Source organism: Hypanus sabinus, chromosome 16, assembly GCF_030144855.1.
Source record: "Hypanus sabinus isolate sHypSab1 chromosome 16, sHypSab1.hap1, whole genome shotgun sequence".
NCBI lineage: Eukaryota > Metazoa > Chordata > Chondrichthyes > Myliobatiformes > Dasyatidae > Hypanus > Hypanus sabinus.
Window position 1 is genome coordinate 67,116,554 of NC_082721.1, and position 24,196 is coordinate 67,140,749.

General features: G+C 37.7%; 1 protein-coding gene across 2 annotated transcripts in view; it reads right to left on the minus strand.

Annotated features, from left to right (window-relative positions):
• Nucleotides 1-3,896: 3,896 nt before the first annotated feature.
• Nucleotides 3,897-24,196, minus strand: part of LOC132406389 (A-kinase anchor protein 8-like) — a 50,103-nt gene continuing 29,803 nt past the window's right edge. The window contains exons 6-13 of one of the 2 annotated variants that reach the window (XM_059991996.1): nt 18,056-18,087; nt 16,821-16,863; nt 15,525-15,591; nt 15,296-15,437; nt 14,987-15,092; nt 14,489-14,619; nt 12,898-12,993; nt 3,897-5,408 (exon numbers count right to left, since the gene is read on the minus strand). In XM_059991996.1, the coding sequence (XP_059847979.1) occupies nt 4,902-5,408; nt 12,898-12,993; nt 14,489-14,619; nt 14,987-15,092; nt 15,296-15,437; nt 15,525-15,591; nt 16,821-16,863; nt 18,056-18,087 (1,124 nt within the window). In that variant the 3' untranslated portion in view covers nt 3,897-4,901. Of the gene's footprint in view, nt 5,409-12,897; nt 12,994-14,488; nt 14,620-14,986; nt 15,093-15,295; nt 15,438-15,524; nt 15,592-16,820; nt 16,864-18,055; nt 18,091-24,196 lie in introns of both variants that reach the window. The other variant, XM_059991995.1, reaches the window with a different exon arrangement.

Here is a 24,196-nt window from a genome sequence, read left to right on the forward strand (position 1 = left end):
TGAAATACAGAGTAGCAATTCGGACATGTACCCAACAATCCAGCAGTGCATTTTGGTAGTCTGGGTGAACAGTCTGTAATCTGGCAGTAGTTCTGATTAGTGTTTGAATCAGAGTTTATCATGATTTTTGATAAGCTTGGTAAAACATATGCCATGTCCCCGATCACTGCTTCAGCTGCCCTAGTGGGTAAATCACAGATTCTTATAGGCTGGAAGTTACTAGGATTGGAAAATCTCGTTTATTTCCTAATCCCTACTGAATGTGTAGACCTTGCTCAGAATACATCTTTGGGCTTTGACATATAGCAGCTGACCTACTTCAGAGAAGTAAACCACCTAGGCTTCTTGCTTTTGATCACATTTGTATGATGACACATTTTGACATTGATGTATCCTGTGTCTCACCAACTTACTGACAAACCTTGCTGGTTGAGATGGATAGAGATACTGTGTTAGAACCTTACCCCCCCCCCCCCCCCCCCAGATGTTTGTATAATATAGGTTATTGTCTCTTCCATTTCTTCTGTTATGTAGTTATGAGCAAAAGATGTATAGATTCATTGGACATTACTTGTTTTCCCTCATCTTGACCATAATTAAGACATCTTCCGCACTGAAAATATGACTTGGACACTTTATCCTATAAGTGAATATTATTTGGATCTTTCAGTTGTCCACAAGAAATGTCCAAATGCACAACTGTGAACAACAGTTTGTTTGAGCATTGTTCTTGCTGTACAGAAACCAAGTTTGGCTCCTTTCTTTCTGCTCCCTTCCAGTTTTTCCAGTACCCTTGCTGCTTTGATAATTTCAGATTCTTAGCAGAGACTACTAATGTTGCCAAAAAGGACTGCTTAAGATCAGTGGAAAATCAGTGGTGGACTGGGCTGTATAGCAATCATTTTGGCAATCCTTACAAAAGAATTGCAGCTTTTGGAGCTGAGTTTTTCTCCCAGTTGATCTGCATGGTAACCCAGCATTGGCATATTCATCTTGAGAACAGTGTAATAAAATTCATATGGGATGTGAGATCAGGACTGGTATGTCAAAATCCATAGCAAACCAGTTCCCACCATTGAAATAGCTGCTTGTTTAGGGTATATAGTTGGGCGTGTTATGGTAAACTTAGCCAAGATGATTAACCTGCAACTTGCTGTGCAGCTGTTTTACTATGGAAATTGCAGCACAAATGAACGGTTTTTGTACAATGGTTATACATTTTCAGATCTTGGAATAATGTTTATTTTTAAAAAACTAATTAACAACTTAGCATGCTGGGTATTATTTGTAAGAGTAGTTTCCAATATTGGTCCCCAAAATATCTGGATTCAAAGAACAACTTTTCACTCGCAGCTGGGGTCACTAAGTAAAAGAGCTGTATGAAATTGTAATATGAGCTATCATGTTCTGCCTGGCTTGCAGCATCAAAAGATAACCCAAGTGAACAGAAATTGCTTTCACAACTCTTGAAAGCCTGAGGTTAGGAAACACTGAGGAACTGGTGAGAGGTGGGTTAGGGGAGGTAGGGATAAATGCATTAACTGTGACTTGGTTCTCTTTCTGTATTTCCTTTCATTTGGGGGGGGGGGGTATTTTGGAAGAAGGTAACAAGTGTTGGAGATCCGGAAAAATCCTGGAAGTACACACTGTAAGAGTTCTTACAGATGCTGTCTGGCCAGTGTCTTTCCATTATTTTGTACAGTTCAACTCTTAATTCATATCAATGTAATGCATCCTGTGGTTAATTTAAATATTTATTTTTCTTGGTTAGAGATTCTGGTTTTAAAGCTTTTCTGGAGGTGTGATGATACTCAGTCCATTCCTCTATTGATTTTTCCTCACCCTTTCCCCACCCACAATACTATTAACAAGCTGTCATTCTGCTTTTGTATACATGTATTTTGTAGGTTTAAGAAGTCACTTTTACACTTGGAATTTTAATTCATGTCTTAACGTGTTTCACTGATGCCAGCTCCAGGATGACAAAGAATTGGAGATTTTTTTTATTTGGCCAGGATCCACTACAGAAACGTTAATATAGATGTCACACATTAACCTGATGTTCATGTTGAGATTGTAAGACATCAGCTGCAGTATTTGACCTAGTTTGTACTGAGATGTGGTGAATAAAATATTAATGAGTAGTTAGGCTCGTTAGGAAGTATGGGGCATAACCCTGAAGTAAATGAAGCAGTTAGAAAACATGCTCCATGTAATACTTGTGGCATAGTATTTCAAGATGTTCCTGTAATATTAATGGTAGGTATAATGTTTTTGCCTGTTGGGCTGTAGGATTGTTCCCCTTGCTTTTGGTAGCTAACATTCCTAACAGATACCTAACTTGAGATCCAGGGAGGTAAAAAGCTTTTTTAAAGTGGGAAGACATCAAACTTCAGCCACTTTCAAGCACAGAAACTTCCATTCTTCAAAGTGAAATATGCTATACAGTAGACAGGACTTGCATTAGCATTCACAGCTGAGTTTTTATTCAGTATTACCCTGCATTTCTTACCGGTATTTGGTAGCCACTATTTAAACTGGGCAATAGATTAAATAGAAAACTGAGTATATAAATAATCCTGCAGGGCACAATCTCAGCTGGCATTTTCTCTTTAGACCCAATGAGGACCAGTAGAGATTAATAAATCTAATAAAAACTGTTGTTCATGGTTTTAAAGCACTATCCAAAACCATGGTTCAATAGCTACAGTGAAGAATTTGTGCTCAGGTTTGACACACATTTTTTTAAAATGTAGTCTTTAGTCTCTACTGCTGCTTATTCCTTTCCTGCACTGTTCAGGTTCTGTTGCTGGGGTCAGTGGAACACATTTGTAATTAGGTAGACACTGCATTTTATAATTTTTTTTAAATATGTAAACTTGATTGCGCACACAGCTGTATAGGGCTGTATTTACTGATTTGTAATTGAGTCATTTATAAATTTAGTATATGGTAAAGCTTCCAAGGAAGATGTGTACAACACATTTTAACTCAACTTTCCACACTAACTTGTGTTCTTAAACTGTTGAAGGTTAAATAAACCAAACTGGAAGCTGGTGCCTCAGAGCTATAAACTGTTACTGCTGTACGTTACTGAAGGTTGTGTATCATTTACTCCAAATAAACAAAATGTATGAAAATTAAAACTGTTTATATATTGGTAAATTTAATATGTTCACACCTGTGCACAGTATCCTAAGGGAAAATTTGCAAAGAAGTACTTTTTATTGGCAGTTTATATTACTGTGCACAACACAGGTTAACTTCAACTAAAACCACCATCTTCATTCAAAACAACATTCAAGCCATGCTGCAGTCTCTAACCTTACCCCTGAAGAATTAGCAACTGCTTTCCTAATGGTTCCAGTTTACTGCAAGTGAAGATTGAAAAACATTAAACTAAAGATATTTAAAGTAATTTAGTGTTTAAATTTCATATAAGTAATATGCTCAAAGTCTCTTAGAGATTCCTTGCTGCCCTGAAAGGAGATGCTGTAATTTTTTTTGCCATAGTAATTTTGCCTACATACAAGGCTGAATTGGTGACCTTCTGACGCAAAGCTATGATCACATTTATCCTCGTGGTAGAACTTCCATTGCACTCCTAAATGGCTTTCACTTTTCCATGTTACCAATGCGCCTCTTAATTCCCACTAGATATTCCTCAAAATCAATGAGCCAAGTCTTTGTTCGATACAAGTATTCCTCCATTATCATTACCACAAGATACTCTCAAGACATTGAAATGACAATTGCAAATGGAGGGAAAAGATAAACAGGTTTATCTTGGCTGTCAAGGGCAAATTCCCAGTAAAATCTCACTCATGCAATGGTCCAATAGATACCATTATCAGTAATTAGGACAAGGTGGTATTTAAGAACCAAGACACTGAGGATGCATTGGAAGTTTTAATTGACAGTTCTACAAACATATACAGTTCTGTATAAAATTGAAAACAAAGTACATTTAAATAGCCTAAATAAAGCTACAGCATAGAAAAGCAAAGGGAAGGTGAGGGGGAGAAGAAATGGATCTACTTTCTGCAAATTACGCAATGCTAAACTACACATTCCTATTGAGCTATGCCATCTCTGGTTTTGATTTAAATTTATTCAATACTGAAGTGTACTTGAATCACCTAGCACTACAGTTCATTGGTAAATAGATCTGCATTTGGTTTGAAAACAGGAGGTGCAAATGCAATAAAGTCAAGTCAGGCTTATCAGACTCACCAAGAAAGTTTACTGTTTTCATGTTGAATATCATTTGAACTTCACAGGGAAGTCCACACTCTGCAGGAATGCAGCATAGTCCCAAAGCAGTCCAGATGAATTTCACAATAATCATATTTGCATTTACAGATCTAAAACAAAGCAACATGCTCAAAGTGCTCATTTACCACCCTTCATGCGGAAGCTAATTAATACAACAAAATAATCCAGTTACCCAAATTCTGCTGCATATTTACAACTCATCTGTACACAAACCAAATGAGAAATTTTTAAACCAGCATCTTAGCGCTGCAACTGTTCTAATGGACCAAATGGAAATAATTCTTAGTTGCGTAGCTTGTAATCAAGACAGCCAGATCTTACAAATTACAGATCACTTAAGCTTGGATTACTGCAAACAAATTTCATGCCAGTCCTCAAAGAAAAGTTAGGGTCAATTGAATACCATATTAAATACATTACATAAACCAAGTTTATTTTTAAAAAATCACATCAGATGTGAGAGAAAACTAGACTTTGTATCAGCTGTGTGGGATGAAACTGCAATACAGCAAGTGAACACAAATCTACTGGCAAGTTAAAAACACGAATTCTTAAACTAGTATAAACCTCAATAGCTGGTATGGGATAGAATTGTATCTGCATGTCTGCAGAAATCAACCTAAAATTTATTCCAATTGCTCCTCTTCTCCCTTCAACATCTCATCTTCTTCTTCAGCTGTCAATTCCTCCTCCTCCTCTTCTGCACCACCGTCTGCTTCTCCCACTGTGTCTTCCTCTGCCTGTACAGTCTCTCCCTCAACCCCTTCCACTGCCTCAGCCTCTCCCCTGGTGCCTTCCATTTCTGTCTGCCATCCAGCCCCTTCCCCGCCCGTTTCACCCGTCTCCACCTTATCAATGCCTAGTGCGGATTCCTCCCCCAAACCCCAATCCAGAGCTCCCTCCCCAGCCCCTTCCACTCCTTCAGACTCCTCTCCCACCATCTCCCCAACATTTTCATCACAGGGATCTTCCATATCCTCCTTTATTCTAACTGCATCATCCTCTGCCTCTTCATTCTCCCCTTCTTTGCCCTCAACATCCATGGAAGGATCTTTCAAGGTATCGCATTCAGCAGACTCATCAGCAGCATCTTCCTCATCTTTGTCTGGGTCATCAGTGAAGGGGTTCTCACCCTGCAAAAGGAGAATGTTTAATTAGAATAGCATTTCCCCAAAAATATCATTCCCCATGGAATCAAAATAGCCATATATTCAATACTCCAGTGAGACCAGATCACAAAATCCCAAACCCCAAAACGTACACACTTCCACTTATTAAAAACACTGACCAATTTCCAAAAAAAAATATATAGATTAAACTCAGACATCAGATTCCCCTAATAAACACAACTATCCAATCATAAACAAAAAGTGGAATTTACTCAAGACTTCCTTTGCATTCCTTATTCTTTCGGTCAAGTTTAAACAAACCAAACAAACTTAAGATCCTGATAGAAGTATAAAACCCGAAACAGAACACGGGATAAAGGGCCTATACTGTTCAAAATGTTAAGCCTAATGAACTTAAGTAAACCTACTCTCTTCAAGAGAACATAAATTCTATTTTATAGACTTTCACTTTTCAACCCATATTTCTGGCACCAATTGGCTGTCAATACCTATGAAGACTTGTGTGTTCAAACTGAAATGGAACTGATGATACCAAATCAAACACACCCCCAGCTGTAAAGCAAAAAGATCTTGAAGTTTGCTGCAGAAATGGGACCAGATTTATGGAACAATGGCACCAGGAAGGAGAGAGCTGCTCCACTGGGATCAACTTCATCTCAATCCTGGCAAATCCAATGCTTAATAAATAAAGAAATGAGAAAGCAATGGCACAGAATAGGAATCAGTAAAATAACAAGTGTGGAAGAAAAACTACAAATAAAATTACGCAGCAGAGAGCAGATACAGAGTTGGTAAAGTAAAATCAAAATTCACTATTCTTAATCTTTAGCAAGTAGCATTTTCAGTAAGCTAAATGACATAGAAAGCAATGTACAAGCACCATTTAATAGTTGTAATGGAGATGTGATGGCAGGTGACCTAGAATGGATGCTCATTGTTCCAAATCTCACAATGATCTAGGATAGAACACAGCTGTTGTTCTGATACCTTAATTAAGTGTTGAGTTGTGATGAGAAGTAGTATATAGTAATTTCAACTCATTTGGGTTGAAATCATGAATAGCATGGGTAGGGATGGATTCCCAATAACTCAGCTGAACATAAATGGAGAAATACCCAGGGCATGTATGATCTATACGGTATTACTTAGCAAACCAAACCGGCAATAGTCCATAGAAGAATTTGCAGAATTTGTCAGGGATCACCTTTCAGAACTACACATACTAAAACCCAACAGCAACAGGCTGATTTAGGTCATGAGTAATAAAGAAAGATTAATGAAAGATCTTGTGGTTAAAACTGCCCTAGGAGATGGGAACCATAATACGATAGATTCCAGATTTAGTTTAAGATCAAACACCATATGACCAAAACCACAGAGTTAAATAAGGGCAGTTATAAAAGCATGAAGGTGGAGCTGTCCACAGTGGTTTGGGAAAAGAATCAAGTCAATTGATCAATAGTGGCAGATGTTCAAATCAATGATTCCTAACATTCAGTATATCCCAAAGAGATGGGTTCCAGGGAAAACAGGCACAATCTGTGGTTAAATAGGAAGTCAAGAATAATGTCAAATTAGACAAAGTGGCAATGGACTTAAGTAGATCACAAGTCTGGGAAGTTTTTAAGGATTCAGTTTCTAAGAGATGAAGCTTGCATAATTTTAAGAGAAAGCTTACATGTAACATTAAAACAAACTAAGACTTTCTATGGATATACAGACGGAGCTGGCAGCTACAGTAAGTGTGGTATCTCTAAAGAATAAGAAACAATGGCATATATTTTTTTAACAAATGAGAAAACCTGTAGATGCTGGAAATCTAAGCAACACACACAAAATGCTGGAGGAACTCAGCAGGCCAGATGTTTCAGGCCACAACCCTTTGGAAGGATTGGGAAAAAAGGCTGAGGAATAGATTTTAAAGGTGGGGGAGGGGAGACAGACACACAAGGTGATGGGTGAAACCCGAAGGGGGAGGGATGGAGAAAAGAGCTTGGAGGTTGATAGGTAAAAGAGACAGAAAGCCGTGGAAGAATGAGGGGAGGAACACCAGAGAGACCTTTTAAATCCACTCCTCAGCATTTTTTTTCCAAGTCCTGTCGAAGGATTTCAGCCTGAAATGTCAACAATACTTTTTTCTTTAGTCAATGCCTAGCCTGCTGAGTTCCTCCAGCATTTTGTGGATTTTTTTTGCAGGTCTTCACCTTTAAGACAGTACTATTATCCCTATGATAATACACGCTAATATCAAGTAACAATAAAGCTCCCAATCACATTTAGAGCCCAGGGTTTTAAAAGAAGTGGCTACAAAGCCAGTGGACACATTTTTTCAAAGTTTTCCAAACCCAATAAATTCTAAGAGGGCACCAAAGGATTGGAAAACAAACAATTTGACTCCCTTGTTCAAAAAAGACAAAACACAGGGCACTGTGGGTCAGTGAGTTGAACATCTATTGCTGGTAAATGCCAGAGTCAATAATCAAAGAAGCAGCTATTAATTTAGTAAAGTTGAATATAACCAAACCTAGTCAACATGGTTTTCTGAAAGCTAAGTTACATTTGTGACAACTCTGAACAAATTACTGATGTAACAGGGAGATTTGAGAGGAGAACCTGGATATATAGTGTATTTAAATTTCCAAAAGACTTTTGACAAAATGGTATGTAAAAGGCTGGTACATAAATTAAGAGCCCAAAGTATAGGAAGTATTAGCATGGATAGAAACGTGCTCTCACAGAGAAAACAATTGGAATAAGTGAGTCAGATTGGTTCTTCACCCTTGTGTTTTTTTACATTAATGACCTGGAAGAAGATGATAAAAATGCAAACTTTTCAAGTTGCCAATGATGAGAAAATAAGTAGAAGGGCATGCTGAGATGGGGATACTGTAATAGGATGTATTTAGATTAAGTGACTGGACAAAATCCAGCAAATGGAGTTTAATATGGGTAAGTGCAAGGTAAGAAGAATCAAAAGGCACATTACTACAGTACTGTGCAAAGATACATACCAAAAAAATCCATAAAACAAAGATACTTCCAAAAATAATGAAAAGTTTCTAAATATCAACAAATTTACTATTAAGAGCAGTAAACAGTAAAACTAAATCAAACCAATATTTGGTGTGACCACCCTTTGCATTTAGAACAGCATCAATTCTCTTGGGTACAGTGTCGTACAATTTCCGTAAAAAAAATATCAGCTGTAAATCAGTTGTTCCAAGCATCTCCTGCAGATTTTGACTATCTCACTTGCTTCTGCCTCTGCAGGTAAACCCAGACAGCCTCGATGATGTTGAGATCAGGGCTCTATGGAGGCCTCACCATCTGTTGCATAACTCCTTGGTCTTTTTGCTGAAGATAGTTCTTTATGACCTTGGACGTGTGTTTGGGGGTCATTGTCTTCTGCAGAATGAAACCGGCACTGATCAAATGCCTCCCTGATGGTATTGTGTGGTGGATGATAATCTGCCTGTCATTCTCAGCAGTGAGCATTCCATTAAATCTGAACTTCATTTGTAGAAATACAGCCCCAAACCTGCAGTGAACCCTGCCATGCTCCACTGTTGACCGCAGACACTCATCCATGTAGCACTCTCCAGCACTTCTACAAACAGCCTCTTGTTTGAGCCAAAAATTTCAAATTTTCACTCATCAGTCCATAGCACTTGCTGCCATTTTTCAACACCCGAGTCCTTGTGTTTATGTGTGTAGGTGGGTCTCTTGGCTTTGTTTCCACTTTGGAGGAATGGTTTTTTTGGCAGCAACTCTTCCATGAAGACCCCTTCTGACAAGATTTCTCTGGACTACAGAGGTGTGTACCTGGGTTCCAGTGGTTTCTAAGAGTTCTGAGCTGACAGCAGTGCTGGACTTCTCCCAATTTAGAAGGGTCAATCAGTCTGGTACAAATGCAAGAACCCTTTGCAATTATCTAGTTTTCTGCATTAATTACTCAAAACCTGGTCTGATCTTCATCTAAGCCACTATAACAGATACACACTATATGCCTAAACTAATTATGCATAATTGGACTTCGCATCAATACTGAGTACCACATTTAAACAATCACAATTTAGATTCAAAAAAAGTATGTGAAACTCAGGTAGTGCCTTCAACAAAGGCTATTTGGAGTCAGGTGTTCCAGTCAATGAGATGAGATTGGAGGTGTGGGTTGTAGAGGACCTCTGCCCTGCCCTATAAAGAGGGACACACAAAGCTAGGTTACTGGCAGAGCCTGCTCTTCTCAAGAAAACTCTGTTTATATGCACCATGCCCCGATCAATACAACTTTCAGAGGACCTTAAAAGAATTGTAGAGCTGCATGAAGCTGGAAAAGGCTACAAAAGCATTTTAAAAGACCTGAGTGTCCATCACATTAAGAGAAATATTTTACAAATGGAGGAAATTCATTGTTGTTCCAACTCTGACAAGGAGTGGGTACCCTGCAAAGATCACACCAAGAGCACAACGTGCAATGCTGAAGGAAGTGAAAAACCCGAGGGTAACAGCAAAAGGCTTGCAGAAATCTCCAGAACTTGCTAAAGTCTCTGTTCACACGTCCACTATAAGAAACACCAGGGAGGAAACCACTACTCTCCAAAAAAAAAAAAAAAAAATTGCTGCCTGTCTCAAGTTTGCAAAAGACTACCTGGATGTTCTACAATGATTCTGGGACAATGTTCTGTGGACAGATGAGACAAAAATTGAACTTTCTGGCAGAAATGCACACTTCTCTGTTTGGAGGAAAAACAGCACTGCACACTAACACCAAATCTCACTCAACTGTGAAGCATGGTGGAAGGAGCTGTTTTATTGCCTCAGGGCCTGGACAGCTCTCAATCGCTGAAGAAACAATGAATTCAAAATTGTATTGACATTTTACAGGAGAATGTCAAAAGTAGTGGTCCATCACCTGAAGCTTAATAGAAGATGGAAGATGCAAGAAAATAATCCGAAAGACAACAGAATGGTTTAAGAACATTTGTGTTTTGGAATGGCCAAGTCAGAGTACATACCTTAACCCAATTGAGATGCAGTGGCATGACCTGAAGAGTGCTTTTCATGCAAGTTATCCCAGAAATACTGATGAACTGAAACAGTATTGTATGGAGGAATGGTCTAAAATTCCACCCTGCCATTGTACAAGTTTCAACTCATCAGGCCAGTGCTTATGCCGGCTTCCGTGACGTGAAGCGACTGAGAGTACAAGACCTCCCACCCCACCCCCGGATAGGACACCAGTCTATCATGAGGTTAACCCCCAGCATTTTGCCAGAGCCATTTTCAGCTGGGTGGACTGGAGCAATGTGGTTAAGTGCCTTACTCAAGGACACAACACGCTGCCTGGGCTAGGGCTCAAAATCACGACCTTCAGATCATTAGTCCAACACCTTAACCACTTGGCCATGCCCCACACACAGGAAATATTTGGCAGAGGTTATTGTTGCTAAAGGAGGTTCTACCAGTTATTAAATACAAGGGCTCACATACGTTTTCCAGCTTGGTCTGTGAACAGTTGGAACAATGTGTTCCAATACAGAAATGAAAAGTACAATTAGTTGTGTTATTAGTTTAGGCAGATTGTGTCTGTCTATTACTGTGACTTAGATGAAGATCAGACCACATTTTATGAGTAATTAATGTAGAAAAACAGGTAATTGCAAATGGTTCACAATTTTTTTCTTGCATCTCTTGTCTGCTGCACTCAGTTTCCATGGCTGACTGCTCCATTTCTGGTCCCCAACCATGCCATCTTAGTGCTTCTTAGAAGAGTTTGCACAGCTCATCTTGAAACTTGTCTGCTGCTAAACTTCTGCTTGGGAGACCTTACTGATGCAGAATGACCACCTTTGTGTCTTCTTGCTATGCTCAATCTTTCCATAATGTAAGAACTGATTATCTGCCACACTTTCAACTTTTAATTTGGTTGTCCTTCCCCCAGTTTAATTCTACACCATGTTCTGTTTCAGTTAATTAGTTTACTCCATTCAACTCATTATGTAATTAATCATTAGCACCTGTTTGCTATCTTTGTTTAATCATGTACTGGGCTACAGGCCCACAAAGTAATTAAGGCTTTTTGTTTGAAAAATGGTGTATTACTTAATATGCTACACTTTCATAGAAATATTTAAAAATTCTCTAACATTTCAGAAAATTTCAGAAAATGAATGTTTGGAAATTAAAATTTGCTCTTTTCTATTGACACATGTAGAAGACAAAAGACATTTATTTAAAACAAAATGTATATTAAAACATCTAGAGTGCCTTAGACTATTGCACAATACTGTAAATGGAGACCGCAAATGAGTGACGTTCAGGTGCCTTCAGCTGTCCTGAGAACATGAATCACGAAGTTAGAAGACAGGTGCAACAAATAGTTAAGGTGGCAAACAGCACGACTGCCTTTATAGAAAAGAGTTAGAAGTTTAAGAATAGATGCTTTTATTGAAGTTGTACAGGGTACAACTTTTGGTCACCAAATTACAGGAAGGATATTAATAAGGTTGAAAGAGTGCAGAGAAGGTTTATAAGGATGTTGCTGGGACTTGAGAAACTGAGTTACAGAGAAAGGTTGAATAGGTTAGGACTTTATTCCCTAGAGCGTAGAAGAATGAGGGGAGATTTGATTGAGCTATATAAAATTATGAGAGTGAATACAAGCTGGCTTTTTCCACTGAGGATGAGGGAGAAAAAACTAGGGGACATGGGTGAAGGGGGAAAAGTTTAAAGGGAACATTAGGGGGGACTTCACACAGAGAGTGGTAGGCATGTGGAATGAGCTGCCAGATGAAGTGGTAAATGCAGGCTCACTATTAACATTTAAGAAAAACTTGGACAGGTACATAGATGAGAGGGGTATGGAGGGATATGGTCCAGGTGCAGGTCAGTGGGACTAGGCAGAAAAATGGTTCTGCACAGCTAAGAAGGGCCAAAAGGCCTGTTTCTGTGCTGTAATGTTCTATGGTATTGGTCAGGCCATATCTCAAAAGCTTTGGTTTCTTTCCCTAAAAGGTCATTGGAAGGAGTCCAAAAGAGACTGACCAAGCCAATTCCGAGAAGCTGGGCAGTTTGAGGTGCCACTATTCAAACATGCAAGATCCTTGGGCAGCTTGATAAGACAGATCTTGAGATGTTTCACTAGTTGAGAGAGTCATCAACTCAGGAACACAGTTGCAAGGGGCCACTGGTTAAGAAACTTTTCCTTGCAGAAGGTAGTGAACCACTGGAATTCTCTGGCAAGGGCGATGACACAGATAAAAGAATGATAAGGAATTGTGGATTCTGAGTAGAGTTAAAACTAACAAAGTTCAGCCATGATCATACTGAATTACAGAGCAGGCTTGAAAAGTTTCATCTTATTTTTTTCCAAGTTTGCCATAGGATCAACAGAACCAGCTCCTAACAGTGCGTGTATCTATACATGATTATCTCAAACAACATGCAGAGTCAGTATCAGGAGAAAAAAATTTACTCTGGGCCATTGCTGTACCTTTTTGTATTTCTCCAGCATTGCTGCAATGTGGCGGTTTTTCAGGATACTCCTAGCGACAACAAGGCTGGCCTTCTTGGCTTTCTCCAACATTATCTTGTGAGGAAACAAAGGACAGTTAAAGATAAGCTTAAAACAGACAAATCTTTCTTTTTGCATTTAGATTATTTTAAGTCTTGTATTTACTAGGTGCAAGGATTCCATTTCTGCAAACATTTTAGAATAAAGAACATCCCAGAACTATCTGAAAACATCTAACAAAATAAACATTTATGAAACTTAGCCTTGGAGATGCTGGACAATATATTTTCCTAACCAACCACAGGTGAGACTTTTAAAGTTCTTGATTCTGTTTAAGAAAAACAGAATCTCTACAGATAAACATGCTTATTTTCAGACATCAAATTCAAGGCAGTATCCACACATGAAATTATAATAGATTTTCTTTAGATAAAAGACCATTGAAAACCAGTTTAGAATATTGACCTAGATAAGGGAGAGACTAGCTGATACCAAACTACTTAAAGAACTTTACTAAAATCAGGCTCCATGAAAATCGGTACACGCAGCAAAGCAATGAGGTACAAGACCTACACATACAGCACTAAATTAACAGGAACAAGATAATAAACTTCAAGGTACAAGCTATACGAGAGGATGATTACATTAGACTTACCATTCACTTCCGGCGTCACACTAACAATATAACTATTTTTGTGCATTGAACAAATAAATCCCTCAAGCAGTAGTTACTTCAGGAAACTAAGTACTATTCAAAACAAGTGTAATTTGTTGTTAGGATTAAACCCATGTACTCTCAAAGGACAGAAAAAAAACAGATTTTGAAGGCACAGGTTTCTTGAAAAGGGTGAGGTTATACAGGAACCCAAAGCTGAAATAGGTTGCAAAAGGCCAAAATTTGCAAAACATCAATGGTCAATTTACCTCTTCTTGCTCCTAATTCTCATCCAACTGACACATAAAGTTAATTTCTAGTGAGAAAATCACAACTAAAATTTACTGTTTCCTTTCCCCACATTCATGCATTCTTCTCATTTTGTCTTATTTGAATCCAGAAAAATTCAGTGGAAATCAAGAGGGGAGGGGGAGAAACAATGCTCTTAATGACTCCCCTTTCCTTTCCAGTCCAAATGAAGGGTCTTGGCCTGTAACATTTTTCCTCTACAGATGCTCCCTGAGTTGCTGAATTCCTGTAGCATTTTATGTGTTGCTCATAATGTCCTGCAATTGTAGGATCTCTTATGCTCATAATCAAAAGGCATTTCTTCCATACACAGAGAATTTCCACCCCAAATGAGTACTAGATTTGGTTACTCTCCTAAAGTCACTAACATCATTACAAATATAATCATTGTAGTGAAGGTATTTAATTATCAAAGCAATGGACCCTTGGATAGGTAATAATTTCCACCAACAAAATGGCTAACACTACCACAATTCATGAAAAACCTAGAAATGTAATTCCAGATTCACACTAAATGAAAGAACCATGAGTGTCATCACAAAAGCAAGTTACTATTTATATTCGTGACTGCAACTGCATCTCCTTCTCGTACCACAAAGCACTTACCTTACGATTCCAGCCATGATCAATAGTTTTCAGGTGACGCATAAGGAGAGCATTCTGCATCGGTATAAACAGATCACAGGCCACACAGTGTGCTGCCTCTACCTTCTTCATGAAATGGTCCAAGCCAACATCTATAATGCAATTACAAATTATTAGATACAGCTAAAAAGCCACAGCAGTTGTTCTACAAAAGAAACATTCTGATTTCAAGAATTCCCCAATCCAAGAGTAATTTGTGAAGAAACTCCAGAGACAGTAGGCAATAAGAGATAAGTGGCTCAAATAAGGAAATAACCAATTTCTTTCCTTTTCCTGACAAGAAAAACACTCTACAGCCAGTTTACAAGCTGAGGCCCAAAATCCAAGATTAGTCCAACTAGTGCTGTTCTGCTGTATGAAAATTATACAAGATGTCCCATTCATTCCAGTAATGCATTAAAACTAACCCACATTTTGGTGGAGCTAGCTACGTTAGTTACAAAGCATAGTCCAAATTACCTTGTAGCAGGTCTTGCTGCTGCATAAGCTGCTTCTTCAAAATTGTTTTATCTCCAATTTGCTCCCGACGCTTCTGTGTCTTCTGAATCTTGTTTAAAATATATTCCTAAAACAGATCAAAACATTAAGCATATTCAATATGGGATATTGCTATTGGACGTTTCAAACATTATAAGGTTGTAAGATACACATTCACCATTTACATTTATTCATTGACTATTCATACACACATGTAACTAAAAATACCTGGATACCACATTGATATAAGTAATTACATTATACTAAAACAAGAACCACAAGAATACATACATGTAAAAAGTCAGCAGTTTGCTTGTCAAGCTTGGAAGCGATGAATTTGAAAGTTTCGCTATGATATTTACTGTCCATGTGAGCAGTAACCTCCTCATCTTCAAAGGTGCGAAATTTACAAATAGAGCAACCATACATTATCCTACAACACAAAAAATGCAGGGTTAAAAACCTGACAGGCTGAACAATTAAGAGTTGAGGAATTTATTGCTATATTAATGATAATCACCTTTCTGTATGACGACCTCGATTTTTCTTTAGTTTGTTTGCCTTCTTCTTTTCTTGCATTGTGGGAACTAATTAAAACAAACCATAAAAACTTAAGTGAGTAAACACATAGCTCCTCTATGATGTACTTTGACAGTCCCATCAGAAAATTCTTTAGATCCATAATTAAAACATTAGCCGCAATCATCGTTTTCTACTTGTCAATTCTTTCTGCTCCTGAATAAGAGTTCAGTTAGAGAAGTGGTCAATTTTACATAAAACTACAAACTACACAACCACCGGAAAAAAACATACACAGATGTGCATAATGACCAGAATAAAAACCCAGACTGACATTTCCACCCTGTTAGAGGGTTCTTGCTGCAATTAAAACACTCAGGTTTCAACTGATGGTAATATACTGCTCATTCACTATACAACTCATTCATCAGTCATTTTGAAATTTATCCATTAAAATTACTATCCCAAGCCCCTCAAACTAATTTCTTAATTAGCAGGAAAAAGTGACTAATTTTTTAAACTTCTTTCTCGAGTCAGCAGTTCAAGTACCACAGGAATTTCTTTTAAACAGATTGATTAAAACAGTCTATTGGTCTATACAGTATTGCCTCAGGGTTCTTTTGGCGAAATCAAGCACTTCCAAATGTATCACTTTTTATGTTTCACTGACACACATTGCAACCAAGAGCAATCACAAAAATCTGTGAATTTATGAGGGGACATAATTTTAGGGGGTGTTTGGAAGGAAGTGTGGGGGTAAAATGTCTGAGTACGTTTTGTTCTTTCAAAAAAAAAGCAGAAAGACAGGGTGTTGGGTACCTGAAAACCCCTGCCAGGGGTGGTGCTAGAGGCAGATACATTAGGGGAATTTAAGAAACAATCTGATAGGCACATGGATGATAAAAAAAGATGCTAGACTTTGTCATAAGGTAGGGTTCAAATGATCTTAGAGCAACATCATATGCTGAAGGGCCTGTACTGAGCTGTAACGTTCTATGTACGCTATTTTACACCACTGGAATCTAGTTGCAAAACTTGCCAGTTGGTGGTTAGTTAATGCAAATACATAATACATATAACAAAATACATTCAAAAGCAAGTTCATCAAATGCCACAAGTCATGATTTTCAATAACTTGTTCAACAATTCTCATACAATAATTAAAAACACACACAACTCTTCTTACTTTGCTGTACTCACCCCAGATGGAGTGATGAACCGTAAAATAAAGGAAGAAAAATCTGGTGTATAATTGAGAATATCAGAAGGGAGAATGTCATAAAAATATTAATCTTACAGCGCTTTGGTTTCTTGTCCGCAGAATCTTTACCTTCAGCAGTCTAGAATTAAAATAAAAAGATCATTACTAAAGCATTCCACAGTGATTGGTCTGCTCCCACTGTTTAAATAACACAATATTAGAAAGTGTGCTGAAGTGAAAAATCAGTTGATAACTTTCAGGAATATACATTAAACTATTCTGTATAACCAGCATGCCTGGCAGGATATGATTTAGACTTTCATTACTAGTAAAAGACACTTAGTTGGCATTTCAAATAGGATTGATTTATAAACAGACCTGTATTGTTATTAATATCAGTTTTCCTTCTCAACCACAAAACACATCACACTTGTAAATATCCAACTACAGACCCCAGAAAAGGTGTACTTTGCAAGTAACTATTCGCACACTTGTGAAGATGGTAAACCTACATTTCCTCAGAATTCTCCCATTATGAGTGTGGTGCTAGCAAAACTACCTCTACAATCAATCCTATTTTCACAGATGCATTCACAGACAAGATCATGACTACTACAGGTCCACTGGTTACACTGGCCATCATAAGTAAGCGCTATTGTTCACCAAACGATGGAAGCACAGGAAATACATTACACAGATATCTATTCAATCTGTGTCAGTCCAAGAGAAAGGGAGCTCTCCAGCCTAATCCCACAACAAATTGCACAGTCCTGAAGGTCAGAGGTATTCAAACACATACCTAATTATGTTCCAGTGAGGTTATAGTTTCTGCTTCCTCTATTTTTTCAGACAAAGCTTCACATCCCTACCACCTTTTGTGTGAATTAATTCTTCCATCAATTAAGCAATAAAAGTTCATACCCAAATCAATTCCAATAATTTTCCTGTCTCTAAAGCAACACCAAATATCCTGTGATTACTTGGTTTGTCCCCCATTTCCATTTTTTAAATGATCTTTAAAAATCAACCAGGGCTTCTAATGCAGTTGGCACCCGGCTATCTTGGACACTCAGCATGCTTGATATGTTGGATGTTTAATACTGGGAGTTATCCATGAATTGCCTTTCACTCCACTACCACAAGATGGCAGAAACTTATATAAATGGAATAACATGTTTTCCGTATGAAACAAGCCAGCTATATTTCGCAAAGCAAACCAAACCAGGAACAAAATAATTAAAATATACCAAAAGCATTTGCTCTCATCACACCTAGGAAGAATTCTGTTTTTAGAAGGTATTTAATATCACTGGCATCAAGATATCACTTACACCTCCATCACCGGATTCACAGCCATCATCATCTGCTGAAACAAAACATAGGACAATTATATACCAAACCAATAATAATGGATAATGAGGTAGAATTTTAAAACTGACTGGAATAATTGATTAAATAAATATTTGTAGTTTTTCACTCTCAGTACATATCACTCTCTATAACAAATTTGTGAGTGTTAAGGATAGAGGAAGATATTAATGTATAATTCAAAATCATGCCACTAAGAACATTTTGGTAGCACAATGTTTTACAGTACAAACAATCCAGGTTCAATTCAAGCCGCTGTCTGTAAAGAGTTTTCCTGTGACCACGTGGGTTCCCCCCGGGTGCTCCGGTTTCCTCCCACAATCCCAAGCAGTACTGGTTGGTAATAATTAGTTACTGTAAATTGCCCCATGATTAGAATCAGATTAAATTGGGGGATAGCTAGGTGGAGTGGCGTGAAGAGGTGGAAGGGCCTATTCTGCACTGTATCTCAATAAATAAACCATAAAAAACATAAGCTCAAGCAAAATATAAAACAAATTAAACATTCCTATAACTATCTAAATAGTTCAGTGACAAAGGCGTACACCTAGTGGCCACTTTATTTTCACTCTTTAATGCAAATATCTAATCTGTCAAGAAATGTGATCTTAAGTGACTTTGACTGTAGAATGATTGTCGGTGCCAGTCCTGTGATTTTCACCAAAAAAAAGTCTCTAGAGTTGATAGAGAATGGTTCGAGAAACAAGGAGCGTCAGTTCTGTGAGCAAAAACACCTCGTTAATGAGAGGTCAGAGGAAAATGACCAGGCTGGTTCAAGTTGACTAAAAGGAGATAATAATTCAACTAACCACACGTTACAAGAGTGGTGTTGAGAACAGTGTCACTGAACGCACAGCATGTTGAACCTTGAAGTGGATGGGTTACAACAGCAGAAGACCACACTGGGTTCCACTCCTGTGCCCTACTTCCTCAGGAGTCTGTGGAGATTCAGCTTGTCATTAAAAATCTTAGGAAATTTCTATAAATGTGTGGTGAAAAGTGTCCTTAATGGCTGCATTACAGGCTGGCATGTGAACACCAATGCCTCTGAGCCGAAAATTCTACAAAAGTTAGTGGATTCAGCCCAGTACATCACAGGTAAAAGCCTCCCAACAATTGAGCATATCTACGTGAAATATTGCCATAGAAAAGCAGCATCCATCATCAAAGATCCTCAAAACCCAGGCCATGCTCTTTTCTCGCTGCTGCCATCAGGTAGAACGTACAGGTGTCAGGACTCGCACCACTAGGTTCAAGAACAGTTACTATCCCTCAACCATCGGTCTCTTGAACAAAAGGGATAACTATACTCATTTAAGGACTTTTATCTTATTTCATGCTCATTATTTATTGCTATTTATTATCTACATTTGCAGCTTGTCTACCATTTACAGTTACTGTTCTATAGATTTACTAAGTATGCCTGCAAAAAAAGAATCTCAGGGTTGTACGTGATTACATGTATGTACTCTGATAATAAATTTTACTATTAACTTTGTACCTAATGAAGTGGCCACTGAATGTATATTTCTACTCAACTATTGGTCTGTACTGTTTTTCACAGCCGTCTAACCCCAGGTCATCCCAAGGTCATCCCACCAAGAAATCCAACCATGTTCTCCACCCACCGCCCCCCAGACTGACGCAGTCAGCTATGCTCCAATCCTGCATCTATATTCAGCCCAGTTAAATTGAAACAAACTACATAATGGACAATAAGGTGAAGACATTTCTATTCCTCAACTACAATTTTAATTCCAAACTCAGAATGAATTGCAAAACTACTAGTTTTATCTTATTTGCCAATTTTGCTACTCTGAAAAGTTCAAATGAAATCTCTTTTGGAACCAGATATCAATGAGTGTTACTCATACAGCTTAAATTTAAAAATGGAATTAGTGAAAAACTACAATATTTAAAATACAAGGAACCAAAATTTTTAAAAGTGGTCTTACTGAATACCATCTGTACCTAAATACAGCAGAAAAGCGGTAAGACGGCGATTGTTTAGTTGCTCCGAACTTTTGCTCTGTCATTCTTCCTATCTTTGCACTACATGTCTCCCTTCTTAAACCTTAGTTAGGTATTTTATTAGTTCTCTTTTACCTGCCTGCAAACACATCTATCTTATAATGGCTACCAAAAGTACTGAAACTGGGAAAAAGGAAACTTCTACGGCTTTGCCGGCTGACCTTCTCGCTGTTTTGGAACAACATCGACAAGATATTTTAATGGATTTTAGAAATGAATTTAGAATTTCTTTCAACCAGCTGGATTTCAAATTGGATCAGATCAATGCTAGAGTGGATGTACATGCTGAACATTTATCTCGGATTGACTCAACTTCTGAAGATTTAAAACGCCGTGTTCAATATCTTGAAACTCTCTGCTCCAACCTAGAGAAGAACAGTACACTTTTTTCCAAAATCTTGATCTTGAAAACCAGAGCAGACGTTGCAATCTACGAATTCTTGGTTTGCCAGAGGCCACCGAAAAGGGCTCTCCCGTTGAATTTTTTTCTGATTTTCTCTGTGAGATTTTTGGGAAAGAATTTCTTCCGACCACCTGAGCTTGAAAGGGCTCACAGGATGTACGTTTCTTGTGCAACTCTGGGTTCCTGCCCACGGTCGGTAATTTTGTGCTTTCATCAATACCAGGTGAAAAACGGTTTGATTATGGAGGCACGCTGCAGAGGTACTTTTGCTTTTCAAAATACGGTCATTCATTTTGTGGAGGATTATGCCCCCCAGGTTCTGAAGATGCGTGCTGAGTTTAAAGGTGTAATGAAAGTGCTTTTTGATCGCGGATTCAGACCCTCTCTCCGAAATCCAGCCGATCTTCGAATTACTCTTACTACTGGAGATTATAAGTGGTTTAAATCAGTGAAGGAGGCTGAGGCATTTGTTGGAAGTCGTCCGGCCACCCCCTCTTCTTCGGAACCGGCCTGACCTTCTAAAATGGTTGATAAGTACTTCTCGAAGTAAAACTATTTTTTCCGAACTCAGACTTTACTTGAATAATTCAGACATTATCTACTGAAACTCTAAGGGCTGTAGTCAATCTCTCCCTGGACTTGGTGCGTTTTTTCTAAAAGGATAATCTAAGTTTAGTGTTTCCCTGCGGACTTTTAGATGTGACTTTTAGATGCGGACTTTTAGACTTTTACTTGTGTAATCTATTTTATTTTTGTATAACTTTATCTATAGAGATCTACAATTGACTTTAACTTGTTTTGGAGGTTTGGAGTTTTTATTGAAGACCTCCCTGTTGATTGATTCATAGTTTAAGTTTTGCTTTTTTTTTTCTGTAAAATGGTTGATAAGTACTCTCTTTGAATTTATAATTTCCCCCTTTTCTCCCTCCCTTTTTTTTTCTTTTAATCTTTTATAATTTTTCGCAGGTAAGTTAGTTTTAGTTTCCTTTTGATTTTCTTTGTATTAAGTTTTATACTTCTGTTGAAGTTGTTCCTATTTGTAATTCTGTTTTCTAGTGCATAAATTAGTTATTATTTGCTATAGTATTTATACGGAACTTTTGTTAACGACACAGAACTGGAAGTCATACTTGGGTTAATTTTTTTGGTAGAGCTAGCTGCTTTTTTAGGTAGCCGTCTAGTTTTGGGTTGCGAGGGTGGGGTGGATTCTCCAGTTCCAACACTACTCACTGTTTCTTTTGTTTTCCTTTGTTATTCAGGACATGTCTTCTGTTTTGATTCTACGGATCTATATTTACATTTTTGCTCCCAGACTGTTATTGTACTGCTTGATTTTTTATATGCCTGTTGCCTTCTATGCACTAACAATTGATAATAGTTAATACACTTAAACTTGTGAGCTGGAATGTAAAGGGATTGAATCATCCTGTTAAAAGAAGGAAGGTCTTCTCACATATTAAACAACTCAAAGCTGACATTGCTTTCCTTCAAGAAACTCATATTCGTAGTTTTGATAATTCTCGGCTTTTGTCAAAGTGGGCGGGTCAGCATTTTCATTCATCCTTTGCTGCCTAAGCTGGGGGGGGGGGGGGGGGGGGGGTCTCCATCCTTATTAACTCAAATATTCCTTTTGAACTCCATAATAAGATATCTGATACAAATGGCTGTTTTATTATTGTTTCTGGTAAATAATATAATACTAAAGTTGTACTAGCAAACCTGTATGCTCCCAATTTTGATGACGTTAATTTTTTTGAACGTTTTTTTCTCCTCACTACCAGATTTAAACTCATACTCTCTTATACTGGGTGGCGATTTCAATTGTTGGTTAGATCCTAATTTGGATCGATCGTCCTCTGTTACTAGACTACATACTAAATCTGCCTTAGCTATTCAATCTTTTCTCTCTAATTATGGTATTCTGATATATGGCATTTCCTTCATCCTACTGAGAGAGATTATTCTTTTTTTTCACATGTTCACCATACCTTTACTATAATTGACTACTTTTTACTCGATAATCAACTTATTCCATTTGTCTATTCTTGTAATTATCAGAGTATACTGATTTCTGACCATGCCCCAATTACTTTGTTTTTAAACTTTCCTGGTCTCCCTCAGAGGAATAAACACTGGCGTTTTGACTCGACTTTATTATCGGATGATGATTTTCTAAAATTTATTAAGGATCAGATAACCTTTTATTTTAACACCAATACATCATCTGAAATGTCATCCCAGATTGTCTGGGATGCCATGAAAGCATATTTGAGGGGTCAAATAATCTCCTATACAGCAAATCTTAATAGAAAGTTCTGTGCAGATCGATTAGACCTCATTAATCAGATCAAAGAATTGGATCAACTGTATGCTCAAACGAAGAATCCTGAATTATACAAGAAGCATGTAGAACTTCAAACTAAATTTAATCTTTTGTCTACTCAACCTGTCAAACGCCAACTTCTTGAAAGTAAGAGTCGCTTTCATATTCACGTTGACAAATCTGGTAAATTTCTAGCCAATCAGCTGAGGCGTTCCAAAGCCAAACAACATATTACAAAGAACAGGAAGGAGAATGGAGACTTTACATCGAATCACTTAGAAATCAATGACGCATTTAAAAATTTTTATTCTCGACTTTATTCCTCTGAATGAGAATATCTCTGTTGATCATTTTTTAAATAATCTGAATATTCCTTCGCTTTCATCTGATTTTAAAGCTAAACTTAATGTGCCTATATCATCAGAAGAAATATCTTTTGTAATTTCTGCATTGTCTTCAGGGAAATCTCCTGGACCTGATGGGTTCCCCGTAGAATTTTATAAATCATTCTCTTCACTTCTTTCTTCTCAGTTATTCTCAGTATTATCTGATTCGTTTAACTACGGTAATTTGCCACCCTCTTTTAATGAGGCATCTATTATTCTTTTATTAAAAAAGGGTAAAGACCCAACAGAGTGTTCCTCATATAGGCCAATTTCTTTGCTTAATGTTGATGTTAAAATCTTGGCCAAAGTTTAGGCTTATAGATCAGAAACTGCTATTCCCTCTATTATTTCTGAGGATCAAACTGGTTTCATTAAAAATCGTCTTCCTTTTTTTAAACATTCAGCGTTTATTTAACATTTTATATTCACCTCCAACTGGGATTCCTAAACGTGTTATTTCCCTCGATGCGGAGAAAGCACTTGATCGTATGGAGTGGAACTACCTTTTTGCAGTTTTAGAAAAATTTGACCTCGGTCAAAGTTTTATCTCTTGGATCAAATTGCTGTATCTGTGTCCTACTGCCTCTGTTTTGACTAATTTTCAGAAATCCCAGTTATTTAACCTCAAACGTGGCACCCGTCAGGGATGCCCTTTAAGTCCCTTTCTCTTTGATTTGGCTATAGAACCTTTGGCGATAGCATTTCGAAATTGTCCTGAATTGACCAGGATTTGGAAAGGGGTTGTTGAGCATAAAGTTTCTCTTTATGCTGATGACTTATTACTTTTTCTTTCAAATCCGTCTACATCCTTACCTCTAATGTTTTCACTTCTTGATCAGTTTAGCCAGTTCTCTGGCTATAAACTTAATTTACATAAGAGTGAACTTTTCCCAATTAATAAAGAAGCACAAGAATTAACATTCCGTTATCTCCCTTTTAAAGTAGTTCATAATCAATTTAC